The sequence below is a fragment of the Scyliorhinus torazame genome, chromosome 2, assembly GCF_047496885.1.
Source record: "Scyliorhinus torazame isolate Kashiwa2021f chromosome 2, sScyTor2.1, whole genome shotgun sequence".
NCBI lineage: Eukaryota > Metazoa > Chordata > Chondrichthyes > Carcharhiniformes > Scyliorhinidae > Scyliorhinus > Scyliorhinus torazame.
This window is the reverse complement of record NC_092708.1, coordinates 13,793,155-13,807,372: the sequence shown is the minus strand read 5'-3', so window position 1 is coordinate 13,807,372 and position 14,218 is coordinate 13,793,155. Positions and strand designations below refer to the sequence as shown.

The 14,218-nt window shown below is 46.7% G+C and overlaps 1 protein-coding gene across 1 annotated transcript in view; it reads left to right on the top strand.

The window, feature by feature from the left end:
• The window catches only part of LOC140407752 (desmin-like), a 293,366-nt gene that overhangs the window by 193,503 nt on the left and 85,645 nt on the right, over positions 1–14,218 (top strand). The window contains exon 5 of the mRNA XM_072495041.1: positions 8,400–8,486. Coding sequence (XP_072351142.1) covers positions 8,400–8,486 — 87 coding nt within the window. The remainder of the gene's footprint in view (positions 1–8,399; positions 8,487–14,218) is intronic.

Below are 14,218 nucleotides of genomic sequence, written 5' to 3'. Positions count from 1 at the left end.
CATTGGTAGTAGGGAAAATGCTGGAATTCGTGTAAAGGATGTGATAAATGGAAACTTGGACAATCATGATCGAATTGGACATAGCATGAATTTACAAAGGGGATATCATGTTTCACAAACTGAGTTTTTTGAGGATGTCACAAACAAAATTGATACAGGAGCGTCGATGGACACAGTATATTTGGATTTTATAATATATAACAACTTTATTGTCACAAGTAGGCTTACATGAACACTGCAATGAAGTTAATGTGAAAAGCCCCTAGTCTCCACATTCCGGCACCTGTTCGGGTACACAGAAGGAGAATTCAGAATGTCTAATTCACCCAACAGCACATCTTTCGGGACTTGTGGGAAGAAACCGGAGCGCACGGAGGAAACCCCACAGACACGGGGAGAACTTGCAGACACCGCACAGACAGTGACCCAAGCCGGGAATCGAACCTGGGATCCTGGCGCTGTGAAGCAACAGTGCTAATCACTGTGCTACCATGCAGGAGGCTTTTGATAAAGTCCCCCATAGGAGGTTAATGTCATATCTTAGGCCCTGCCGAAACCTGGTCTGCCCAAAAGCCCTCGGGAATATGCGCTGTCCTGTTAAAAGGGGGTGGAGATTCCTAGGACTTCCAGTATAAAACCATCCACTCACTTGGTTGGGTAGCACTTGCTGGAACTATGCTGTACTACAAAATGAACCTCCTGTTCAACATTGCATCACGGTGTGGACTCCTTCCTTTGTGACGCACATAATACTGGCGACAAGGGTGGGATGTCATATCCTAGGACCTGCCAAAACCTACGGCGTCAGGGATCTGGTCTTTCCAGAAGCCCTGAGGGAATAGGCGTCCCCCACTAAAAGGGGGCGGAGCTTCCTAGGACTTCCGGTATAAAACCTACTGGCTCAGAATATTCCGGCACTCACTCGGTTGGGTAGCACTTGCTGGAAGTATGCTGTACCACAAAATAAACCTCCTGTTCAACCTTGCATCTCTGTGTAGACTCCTTCCTTTGTGACGGACATAATAGTTAATTAACAATATTAAAGCACATGGGATAGGAGGCAACATACTGTTACGGAGTGAGGATTGGCTATCAGGCAGAAAACAAAGTAGGAATAAACGGATCATTCTCATGGTGGTCGGCTGTGGATAGTGGGGTATCGCGAGGATCACTACTTGGGCCCCACCTGTTAATAATAATATAATCTTTATTAATGTCACAAGTAGGCTTACATTAACGCTGCAATGAAGTAACTGTGAAAAGCCCCTAGTCGCCACATTCTGGCGCCTGTTCGGGTACACAGAGGGAGAATTCAGAATGTCCAATTCACCTAACAGCACGTCTTTCGAGACTTGTGGGAGGAAACCGGCGCGAAATATGAGGTAACGCATTTTGAGAGAAGAAAGATGGGAAGACAATATAGGCTCAATAGCACAGGAGCAGTGGGACATCGGGGTTCAAGTGTATAATTCTCTGAAGGTGGCCCGGCATATTGAAACAGTTGTTCAAAAAGCTTATTGGATCCTTGGGTTTTTAACTAGAGGCATAAGCAAGAAAGTGATTCTACAGCTCTACAGATCATTGGTCAGACCACATTTGGAATATTTGGCAGGGACAGGGCAGGATTCCGTTAGCTCCAGCGAGAGCACGGCTAAGTGGATTCTTAAACTCACTTAGCTGTGCGCAACTGGCACGTGGTTAGATTTTGTGAGGCGTAATGGCCGGTGACAATCCCGGGGGAGGCCTTTCCTGGGACTTATTGGCCACAGCACACACCAGTTCCAATCGGACGTGGCCGGTAAATAGCGCCTTAGTCATTTTTGGAGGGGACAGTTACTCCCCGGTCCAGCGCACACTTAGGGCGCGATTTACCGGCCTCCCCCACCTGACGTGTCATGACAAGGCTGTTGAGCTATTAGGTTGATTTAAATATGTATTTGCTGGATTCTCTGGGCTCCCGTGAACTAATGGCTTTGGCTTTGCGCCGTTTAGTACTGGTCCACACAAATGTGGACCAGGCAGAATGGCACCTGGTGATTTCCAAGGGCAGTGTAGACCCCTGGGTTGTCAGAGACATGGCTCAGTGGCACCCCAGGCTCTCCCACTGGCACCTGGCACTGCCACCTTGGCAATGTTTAGCTTGAAATTTGTTGAGGGGGGCCACCTTTGGCAGGACTGGAAGATTCCGTCAGTGAAGGCGGCACGATGGTGCAGTGGTTAGCATTGCTGCCTCACGCCGCCGAGGTCCCAGGTTTGATCCCGGCCTCGGGTCACCGTCCGTGTGGAGTTTGCGCATTCTCCCCGTCTGCGTGGGTCTCACCCCCACAACCCAAAGATGTACAGGGTAGGTGGATTGGCCACGATAAATTGCCCCTCAATTGAAAAAAGGAGAATTGGGTACTCTAAATTTATTTTAAAAAGGTTCCGCCAGTGGGAAATGGCCAGAAAATCCTGCCAATAAGATTATGAAGAGACTTGATAGGTTAGATATCACAAGGATATTTCCACTTGTGGAGAAAGCTAGAACTAGAGACATCATTTAAGAATAAGAGGTCTCTCTCTTTAGACTGAGATAATGATTTTTTTTTTCTCTCAATGGAATCTTTAGGATGTGGAATTCTCCTCTAGAGAGCAATTGAGGCTGGATCATTGAATTTATTCATGACTTGAGTTAGACAGAATTTTTATGAACAAGGGAGTCCAGGGTTATGGGGACAGACAGGAAAGTGGAATTGAGACCACAATATACTATGCTAGATCAACACATTTTGAATTTAGCAGAATTAAACTAAATGATTGTGACTTCCCCTGTTACAGGTTACATTTCTCTTCCGGGAGTCTCTGTGTATCTCCGGCTAGAGAAGGAAGAAGTCCTGTTTTACCTCCTTATTCAGCAGAGTTGCCACCTTTTCTGAAATCTCTGGGACGGGATTCTCCGACCCGCCAGCCCCGTTTTCTGGAACAGGGCACCCCGCAGGCAATGAGGTGGCACAGTGGTTAGCACTGTTCCCTCACAGCATCAGGGTCCCGGGTTCAATTCCAGCTTTGGGTGAAAGTGCAGAGTTTGCACTTTCTCCCCGTGTCTGCGTGGGTTTCCTCTGGCTGCTCCAGTTTCCTCCCACAGTCCAAAGAAGTACAGGTTGGATTGGATTTATTGTCACGTGTACCGATGTACAGTGAAAAGTATTGTTCTGCGAGTGGCTCAAACAGATCATTCCGTATATGAAAAGCAAATACATCGGGGGGGGGGTGCACAGTAGCACAGGGGTTTGCACAGTTGCTTCACAGCTCCAGGGTCCCAGGTTCGATTCCTGCCTTGGGTCACTGTCTGTGCGGAGTCTGCACGTTCTCCCCGTGTCTGCGTGGGTTTCCTCTGGGTGCTCCGGTTTCCTCCCACAGTCCAAAAATGTGCAGGTTAGGTGGATTGGCCATGCTAAATTGCCCTTAGTGTCCAAAAAGGTTGGGTTGGGTTGGGTGGGGTTACTGGGTTACGGGGATAGGGTGGGGGGTTGGGCATAGGTAGGGTGCTCTTTCCAAGGGCCGGTGCAGACTCGATGGGTCAAATCGCCTCCTTCTGCACTGTAAATTCTATGATTCTATGATAATAGGGCAAACATAGAATACACAATGTATATACATAGGCACAGGCATCGGGTGAAGCATACAGGAGTGCAATGTTCTCTTGATGTGCCGACGATGGATCACGATTCTGTCGTCTTGACAAAGAACATGAGACTTGGATTTAAACAAAAACTATTTATTGCTAACTATTACTACTAAAGGGTTATTACAATGTCTGAGATAGAAACAGTGAGAACTAATGGTCTAAGACTAACTTACACTAAGAAACTACAGAGCTATCCTCAGATCCGTCCACTATACAATCCAGACGAATACCGTCTGCAGTAACACATGGTGCATCCGAGTCCTGGGACTCCGTACTCGCCCCACCTACTGGCCAGATGCAAAACAAATTCGAACTTTAACCAGGTGTTGTAAGACTTCTTACTGTGCTCACCCCAGTCCAACGCCGGCATCTCCACATCATAGATAATAGTCTGCCTAACATCACAGTGTGTACTCCTACTCAGTGGAGAAGATGTGTGAAAAGATCAGATCAGTCCATAAGAGGCTTGTTTAGAACATACAGTGCAGAAGGAGACCATTCTGCCCATCGAGTCTGCACCGACCTACTTAAACCCTCACTTCCACCCTATCCCCGTAACCCAATAACCCCTCCTAACCTTTTTGGTCACTAAGGGCAATTTATCATGGCCAATCCACCTAACCTGCACATCTTTGCACAGACAGTGACCCAGCGGATAATCAAACCTGGGACCCTGGCGCTGTGAAGCATCTATCCACTTATGCTACCGTGCTGCCCCGTGTTTAGGAGTCTGGTTAGGTGGTTTAAGGTAGGATGCTCTTTCCAAGGACTGATGCAAACTTGATGGACTGAATGGCCTCCTTCTGCACTGTAAATTCTATGATTCTGATTCTCTGTTCCTGCAGTGGGGTTTCTCATTGTGGGCCATCCCGCGCCATTGGGAAATGCGCAGGTTTGGGTGAACTGCCGATGGGGTGGAGGATCCTGCCGACGGAGAATTCCACAGCTGGCCTTTGAGATAGGAACCTCTGCACGTGTGTGCCTGTTTAACTAAAGACTCCTGCAATTCTATTTCTTTTTTTTTAACAAACATTTTATTGAGGCATTTATGGTTTTATAACAACAAAAGATACAAGTACAAATGTCAGCATAATTCAGTGCATAACACCCCCCAACCAACAACCATACCCCTCCAACATAGCTTATACACACAATCCCCAAGTCCCTCCATCTCCTCTCGCTGATCCCGCCTAAATTGAACAAAACTAAACTAAACTAACTCCCCCTGCCCACCTTATTCCCTAACCCCCCCTTATAGAATCTACTGACCGTTTAGTTTTTTAGTTTAGCTAATAAGATCCATCTCAAGAATGACTGGCAGATCAATGCACAGGTTCCCCGTCCCTCAGAATGACTGGCAGCTCGGGACTACAAGTGGAGGCATGTAGGAGAAGGTCGCATGTTGAATGGCTCCTGTTCGAGGCTTGAATTTAATACCCGGTCCCGGGGTCAATTTTTTGTTAAATAAGTGCAGGACGACTTAAGGAAGAAAGATGTCCAAAACCCAAAGGAAAGCTGCCGTGAAGAAGGGGGTGAGTGAAGGTTCGCTGTTGAGTGGAAGGGTCAGCTCAGCAACTGGAAGGATGGCGGAGGCTGGGTCGCTGGGTGGGGCTGCACTGTTCACGGCAGAAAAGATGACCGAGGTAATGGTTGTGGAATTTGAAAACGTTTGCTGAACACGTGGAGGTGATGAGGAAGGAGATGATGGCAGCATTGAACGTGCTGATGAAGGAGGTGATGGCCTCAGTGAAGGTGAGAGTGTTGAGGACATCGGCCGAGATGCTGGGGGAGTGAGGCCTGGGCAGGGGCCTCCACACTGGCTAGCTCAAGCTGGCCAGTGAACGGGAGTGTGGAGAGGGGGGGGGGGGGGGGTCTGTGGACATCAGAGCTTGGTAGAACAGGTTTCGATGGGCCTAGGAAGTATGAAGAATTGGGGGAGGGGACCAATAATGGGTGAGGTGTTTTTGAGAAGAAGTGGATGGGAGGATTCTCGGAGGGGGGAAGGGGCTCAATGGTGACAATAGGATGGGGCGGGCCAAGTCCAGTGGGCAGGGCCTGGAATTATGAGGAGGGTGGATAGGGGGAGGGCGTGAGAGTCCCCGGTTAGGATAGTTACGTGGAATGTGAGGGGTTTGAAGGAGTTCACAATTCATGGGGGCTGTTTATTATGCACTTCCGAGCATTGGTTCCCATTGATCATTGGGGGGGGGGGGGGGGGGGGGGGGGGGTGGAGAGGGGGGGGGCGTGGTCGGCAGTATTGTTGTCTTTGTGCACTGTTTACGGACTGATTGTTAATTTATACCTGGAATGTACGGTGGATAATTTGGTTTGTATATTGAGCGGGGGGCGATTTGTGTATGGGGGATTGTTACTGTATTTGTTTTTGTTTGTTTTCTCTTTGATTGTTTATTGAATAAAATGTTGCAAATAAGGAGAATAAAAAGATTTTAAAAAATAATTAAAATCCGCCTCCAGGCCAGCAAGGAGGCAAAGGCCAAAACGTCAGCCTCTCTCACCCCCTGGACTCCCAGGTCTTCCGACACTCCAAAGATCGCCACCTCTGAACTTGGCACCACCCTCGTTTTTAGCACCATGGACATAGAACATAGAACACAGAAGGAGGCCATTCGGCCCATCAAGTTTGCACCGACCCACTTAAGCCCTCACTTCCACCCTATCCCGTAACCCAGTAACCTTTTTGATCACTAAGGGCAATTTAGCGTGGCCAGTCCACCTAACCTGCACGTCTTTGGGCTGTGGGAGGAAACCGGAGCACCCAGAAGAAACCCATGCAGACACGGGGAGAACGTGCAGACTCCGCAGAGACAGTGACCCAGCGGGGAATCGAACCTGGGATCCTGGCGCTGTGAAGCCACAGTGCTATCCACTTGTGCTACCGGTGCTGCCCTAACATGACATTGGCAAATCATTGCCAGAATTCTCTAAGCTTCGGACATGGCCAAACCATGTGAACATGATTTGCGACCCCTCCTGCATACCTCACACACCTGTCCTGTACCCCAAAAAACCTGCTCATTCGGGTCACCGTCATGTGTGCCCCGTGAACCACCTTGAATTGTATCAGGCTGAGCCTGGCACATGATGAGGATGTGTTGACTCTACTCAGAGCATCCTCCCACAGACCTGCCTCTAACTCCTTACTTAGCTCATCTTCCCACTTGCGCTTTACCTCCCCTATCTGAATTCCCTCCCACTCCATGAGCTCTTTATAGACCTTCCTGTCCCCCACACCCGTTTTTGAAATTTCTTCAGCCAGAGAGTGGTGGGTATGTGGAATTCATTGCCACAGGGCGGTGGAGGCCGGGACGTTGAGTGTCTTTAAGGCAGAAGTTGATAAATTCTTGATTTCTCGAGGAATTAAGGGCTATGGAGAGAGAGCGGGTAAATGGAGTTGAAATCAGCCATGATTGAATGGTGGAGTGGACTCGATGGGCCAAATGGCCTTACTTCCACTCCTATGTCTTATGGTCTTATGGTCTTCACTTGAACAACTAGGGTCTCTTGCTCAGGTACACCTTCAATTTAGGGTGAGCACACGGACGTATGCAAATTTCCCCCGCAACAGCCAATCAGCAGCATCGCTCTACTACCCTCTGCTGGGTGCTTGTCTTCACTTGAACAGCTGGGGTCTCTTGCTCAGGTACACCTTCAAGTTAGGGTGAACACATGGACGTATGCAAATTTCCCCCACAACAGCCAATCAGCAGCTCCGCTCTACTACCCTCTGCTGGATGCTTGTCTTTACTTGAACAGCTAGGGTCTCTTGCTCAGGTACACTTTCAAGTTAGGGTGAGCACACGGAAGTATGCAAGTTTCCCCCGCAACAGCCAATCAGCAGCTCTGTTCTACTGCCCTCTGCTGGGTGCTTGTCTTCACTTGATGTGGAGATGCCGGCGTTGGACTGGGGTGAGCACAGTAAGAAGTCTTACAACACCAAGTTAAAGTCCAACAGGTTTGTTTCGATATCACTAGCTTTCGGAGCGCTGATCCTTCCTCACTGTCTTCACGTGAACAGCTAGGGTCTCTTGCCCAGGTACACCTTCAAGGGGCCGTTTAGCACAGGGCTAAATCGCTGGCTTTGAAAGCAGACCAAGGCAGGCCAGCAGCACGGTTCAATTCCCGTAACAGCCTCCCCGAACAGGCGCCGGAATGTGGCGACGAGGGGCTTTTCACAGTAACTTCATTGAAGCCTACTTGTGACAATATGCGATTTTCATTTTCAAGTTAGGGTGAGCACACGGACGTATGCAAATTTCCCCGTAATAGGCAATCAGCAGCTCCGCTCTACCAACTCAGTGACCGCTCACTCCATGGCTGCCACCGGAAATCTCCTGCAATTCTATTTCTACCCCCATACTTTGATATCAACCCCAATGAACGAGCTGTCTAAAACCTAACACAACTTGGAAAAGCAAATAGGCTGATTGTTGACGGTCTAGTAACCCACAAAAGATTCATTTGATCATATCAGTGCAAATTGCTATGAAATATACTCAATGGCTCTGATTTTTCATATTTATTTAGAAAAGCTGGTGACTACAGCTTGTTGAAGCGCTTTAACAATTTTGCCTTTGTGAAAAATCCAGATTTTCTTTTTTTTTACAAGTAGAAAAACTTAACAGTTAAGTAAAAGTCATCAGCATTCAAGCTAATTATAAAGGATAATATGTTTTCATGTATGGCGCATAATTTACTCTTGTTGCATTCACAGTTTGAGGAAGCAAACAATGCTGCACTACAAAATGCAAAGAAGGAACTTGATTGCTATCGCAAAGAAGCGAATGAGCTAAAATTGAAAGTAAGTATCTTGTCAGGTGGAATTTCTGTGGTGTATCCATTTTGTCTTGTTGAGGCTACTGCTTCGTGTCACCCCTCTCCCACCCATGAAATGTCAAGTAAATGTGAACATTTTTACTCACAATTTATTAATCGATCACATTGTCACCCTGGTTGCTTAATGGAGTCTCCCTCCCCTTAATCTTTTGTACACTATTTACCAATATGTCTGCCAAGTGTCAACTGCAGCTCCTTGGATAGCACTCGTGTCTCTGAGTCAGAAATCTGTACCTGCAAAAACATGAGCACGTAATCTACACCAATTGTCCAATCTTTTCGCGTGGCTGGGGAGGTACATTTCCAATTTCTTTCTCACTCAAGGGGCGATGAGAGAATCTGAGAAAGATAAGAGCCATAAATTTCAAGGCAGCTCTCCACTGGCTGCCAGCAGGGCCTTCCGGCCCCACCTAAGTCAATGGCAATTGAGTCAACTTTGGTGGGAATACAACACCGTGCCGGCAGGAAGAGGCAGAAAATCCCACCCTAGGTTTGGTACAACATTAAACTGAATTTTTTTCAGAAGCTGAGATACTGAAAAAAGAAACAATTACTGCAAAAATAGAGCAATATCAGAGCAATACACTGTTCAGTTAAAATAAAGAGTAATAATAAAAATCACCAGAATGTGAGAGGCTCAGAGAACTCACTCACTCATCATTACCCACTCTGGTCTCCTCGGTCTCCTGCACTCTGGTTCACACCCCATCTCCCGGGCCCTGTAGCTCTTTGTCATCTCTTGGGCCCCAGCACTCTCATCCACCACTGGGCACCGGCACTCTGGTCTGTCCCCAGGCCCGACACATTTGACTACCATGAGGTCTCGGAACTCTGGTTCTTCCCAGGGCCCTGACACCCTGGTTCTCCCAGAAGAAAGCCTTTTTCTCCCCAGCAAACTCAGCGCTATTGGTATTCGCTGCTCCTCTAATCACAAACTCCTAGCCCACGTTTGGTTGGAGCCAGTTATGGCCTTCCCAAGGAGTTAGATGGGCCCCATAATATGTTGAAATGAACGGTGGAGGGCTTACCCACTGAGGGTCAAATGCCATTTGGTGATGGGAGAGTGGGCATTTAGCCCTCAGGCATTGCAAGGAATCAGTGTCATCCGGATATCATAGGGGCAAAAGTTCAGGGGTTAAGGTTAGGTGCGAAGCCACATAAGCACAAGGAAGATCGAAGCTGCCAGAGGGGGTGCCACTCTCAAATTTTGGATCCAGTGGCGAAAAGGTACATGAAACAGGCTGATGGATTCATGGGCTCTCAGTCCAGCCTATTATGTATTCGTGGCTGAGAGCACAGACATTCACTACAGTACTAAAACATCTGAGCCACAGAAAATATTGCGTGATTGACAGCTATGACTCTGACCTATGCTGTCAGTTACACAATGTTTGTTTACATAAGATAAAGAGGATTCACGTGTTTTCAGTTTCAGACATTGATACTTTAAAGGGTCTTGACGCTTGACACTTTTATTGGCCACTCGTAAAAAGGAGCTATTTTTTTAAGAAAGTTGAAAGTTAGTGATGATTGCTTAATTTTAAAGCCTTTTTACACATGCACTAGAGGTTCACTTTTTCATTGCCATGTATAATGGGTATGGAAGTTCCAAACCTTTCATGGGGTGAAGAGGATCGTAAGGGATGTTTTTGGGACATGTCCTGGTATAGGGTGCATGAGGGGCCATCGGGATTATGTGAGAGGGAATACCTTGATATGAGGGCTTTAAAATATTTTTGGGGGAAGCATACCTTGGCATGGAGGGCTTGAGGAGGACATTATGAATGTACCTCATCTAGAATATGGTTTCTGACAGCTCTGAGGTGTCATGAACCACAACATCTTGAAAAACTGGCCTGGCACCATGGCAATTGCAGAGGATGTGGACACCCTGCAAAGGAGCTTGCTAGGTCAGGAGTGCAGCGTATGGGCTCACAACCAGAACCAACCCACACCTTTAAAAGGCATTCCTGAAAATCAAAACTAGAACCCGAGGGTACAGTCTCAGACTGAAGGGACAATCCTTTAAAACAGGGATGAGGAGGAATTTCTTCAGCCAGAGGGTGGTGCATCTGTGGAATTCATTGCCGCAGCAGGCTGTGGGGGCCAAGTCACTGAGTGTCTTTAAGACAGATAGATAGGCTCTTGATTAATGAGGGGATCAAAGGTTATGGGGAGAAGGCAGGAGAATGGGGGTGAGTGGCATTTCAGCCATGATTAAATGGTGGAGCAGACTAGATGGGTCGAATGGTCTCATTCTCTTCCTATGTCTTATAGAAGTCCCAGGAATGTGTCAGGAAAGAGTTCGTGAGCCATACCGACTCAGCAAAAATTCAGTCACATAATTCTACAAATCACAATGGCAAGAATTTCCAGTTTATTTGAACCTAGTAGAAGGAGGAGACCATTCAGCCCCTTGAGCCATTGATTTAGATCATAACTGATTTCTATCTTAACTATATTTGCCTTGTTTCCGTAGTCAAACAAAATTCTCTCAATCTCAATTTTGATATTTTTACTTGACCTCGGTCATTGCCTGGCACTTGTATGTAGTCTTCTGCTCCTGTTTGAGTAGAAAACATTTCCATTGATGTGATCCTCCAGGATTGATATACCTGAGCCTGGGCAAGTCATGAGCTGACACGAATGTTGCAAAAATGTGTCATGCAAAATTGTCAGATAGTCCTGTGCCTCAGAAAAGCACAATCTCACAAAAGCATGCCAAAAAGACTCATGGCAGAAGATTCTCCTTTTTGTGCAGTTTGGCAACAGGTGGGACAAATGGCATGGAAGCCGATTTTCCCATCAACATCTTTCTCCACCATATTGTTAGGTACAGAGAAAAAATGTTCCAATGGGCAGATCTCACAACGTCATGCCCATCCGAAGAGCTTTGAGGTATAGAGGAATCTGGGTGCCCAGGTACATGAATCACAAAAAGGAATCTGAATATAAACACCCTTACTCCCTCCACACACACACATGGAACCATCATCCACACAACAATCCAGCCAAGCAAACCCCCCACCCCCCCCCCACCCCCCCAGCACTGCCCTAGGTCATAACCCACTCCCCCTGAGCCAACCAGTCACCTGAACTCCGATAGCAAGTTCTGCTCACCTGCTGCGCACCTGTCGTGATTTACATCAGAGTGGCCTCATGCAAAGGATGATAATTACATTTAAATGTGTTCAAATGGGGATCCCGATGTTCAGCATTGGAATTACCGCTACGTCATCGGTGGGGGAACAATTGGAACAGGAAATGTTGCCAACATATATCACAGGATTTGCTGCTCCCCCTCCCTGAAAATGGATGTGAAAGATCACCCCACAAGCTATTTTCCAATCTTTTGTCTGGATATTCTGAATTTTTCAAGGATCCTGTTAGTCTAATTCAGGAGAGAACAAAGCCATTGCTGAATAAATCCAGAAGATGCATCATTTAAATATTTTGCAGTGATTAAAACTCTTTGCTTTATTTTACACTACTTAATTTATGTATTGAACTTTGCCATGACTTTGAGGGAGGAACTGACGAAAATCGACTGGGAGCAGACCCTAGTGGGAAAGACAGAAGAACAGCAATGGCAGGAGTTTCTGGATGTAATTGAGGACACAGTACAGAGGTTCATCCCAAAGAAAAGAAAGGTTATCAGAGGGGGGATTAGTCAGCCATGGCTGACAAAGGAAGTTAGGGAATGCATCAAAGCAAAAGAGAAAGCCTATAATGTGGCAAAGAGTAGTGGGAAGTCAGAAGATTGGGAAGGCTACAAAAACAAACAGAGGATAACAAAGAGAGAGATAAGGAAAGAGAGGATCAAATTTGAAGGTAGGCTAGCCAGTAACATTAGGAATGATAGTAAAAGTTTCTTTAAATACATTAAAAACAAACGGGAGGCAAAAGTTGACATTGGGCCGCTCCAAAATGACGCTGGTAATTTTGTGATGGGAGACATGGAAATAGCCGAGGAACTGAATAAGTACTTTGCGTCAGTCTTCACAGTAGAAGACATGAGTAATATCCCAACAATTCCGGAGAGTCAGGGGACAGAGTTGAATATGGTAGCCATCACAAAGGAGAAAGTGCTAGAGAAACTAAGAGGTCTAATAATAGACAAATATCCAGGCCCAGATGGGCTACATCCTAGAGTTCTAAAGGAGATAGCTGAAGAAATAGTGGAGGCGTTGGTGATGATCTTTCAAAAGTCACTGGAGTCATGGAAAGTCCCAGAGGATTGGAAAATCGCTGTTGTAACCCCCCTGTTCAAGAAGGGAACAAGGAAAAAGATGGAAAATTATAGGCCAATTAGCCTGACCTCGGTTGTTGGCAAGATTCTAGAATCCATTGTTAAGGCTGAAATTTCTAAATTCTTGGAAGTGCAGGGTCGGATTAGGACAAGTCAGCATGGATTTAGTAAGGGGAGGTCGTGCCTGACAAACCTGTTAGAGTTCTTTGAAGAGATAACAAATAGGTTAGACCAAGGAGAGCCAATGGATGTTATCTATCTTGACTTCCAAAAGGCCTTTGATAAGGTGCCTCACGGGAGACTGCTGAGTAAAGTAAGGGCCCATGGTATTCGAGGCAAGGTACTAACATGGATTGACGATTGGCTGTCAGGCAGAAGGCAGAGAGTTGGGATAAAAGGTTATTTTTCGGAATGGCAACCGGTGACGAGTGGTGTCCCGCAGGGTTCAGTGTTGGGACCACAGCTGTTCTCTTTATATATTAACGATCTAGATAACGGGACTGAGGGCATTCTGGCTAAGTTTGCCGATGATACGAAGATAGGTGGAGGGGCAGGTAGTATGGAGGAGGTGGGGAGACTGCAGAAAGATTTAGACAGTTTAGGAGAGTGGTCCAAGAAATGGCTGATGAAATTCAACGTGGGCAAGTGCGAGGTCTTGCACTTTGGAAAAAAGAATAGAGGCGTGGACTATTTTCTAAACGGTGACAAAATTCATAATGCTGAAGTACAAAGGGACTTGGGAGTCCTAGTCCAGGATTCTCTAAAGGTAAACTTGCAGGTTGAGTCCGTAATTAAGAAAGCAAATGCAATGTTGTCATTCATCTCAAGAGGCTTGGAATATAAAAGCAGGGATGTACTTCTGAAGCTTTATAAAGCATTAGTTAGGCTCGATTTAGAATACTGTGAGCAATTTTGGGCCCCACACCTCAGGAAGGACATACTGGCACTGGAGCGGGTCCAGCGGAGATTCACACGGATGTTCCCAGGAATGGTAGGCCTAACATACGATGAATGTCTGAGGATCCTGGGATTATATTCATTGGAGTTTAGGAGGTTGAGGGGAGATCTAATAGAAACTTACAAGATAATGAATGGCTTAGATAGGGTGGATGTAGGGAAGTTGTTTCCATTAGCAGGGGAGACTAGGACCCGGGGGCACAGCCTTAGAATAAAAGGGAGTCACTTTAGAACAGAGATGAGGAGAAATGTCTTCAGCCAGAGAGTGGTGGGTCTGTGGAATTCATTGCCACAGAGGGCGGTGGAGGCCGGGACGTTGAGTGTCTTTAAGACAGAAGTTGATAAATTCTTGATTTCTCGAGGAATTAAGGGCTATGGAGAGAGAGCGGGTAAATGGAGTTGAAATCAGCCACGATTGAATGGTGGAGTGGACTCGATGGGCCGAATGGCCTTACTTCCACTCCTATGTCTTATGGTCTTATGGCAGGTTT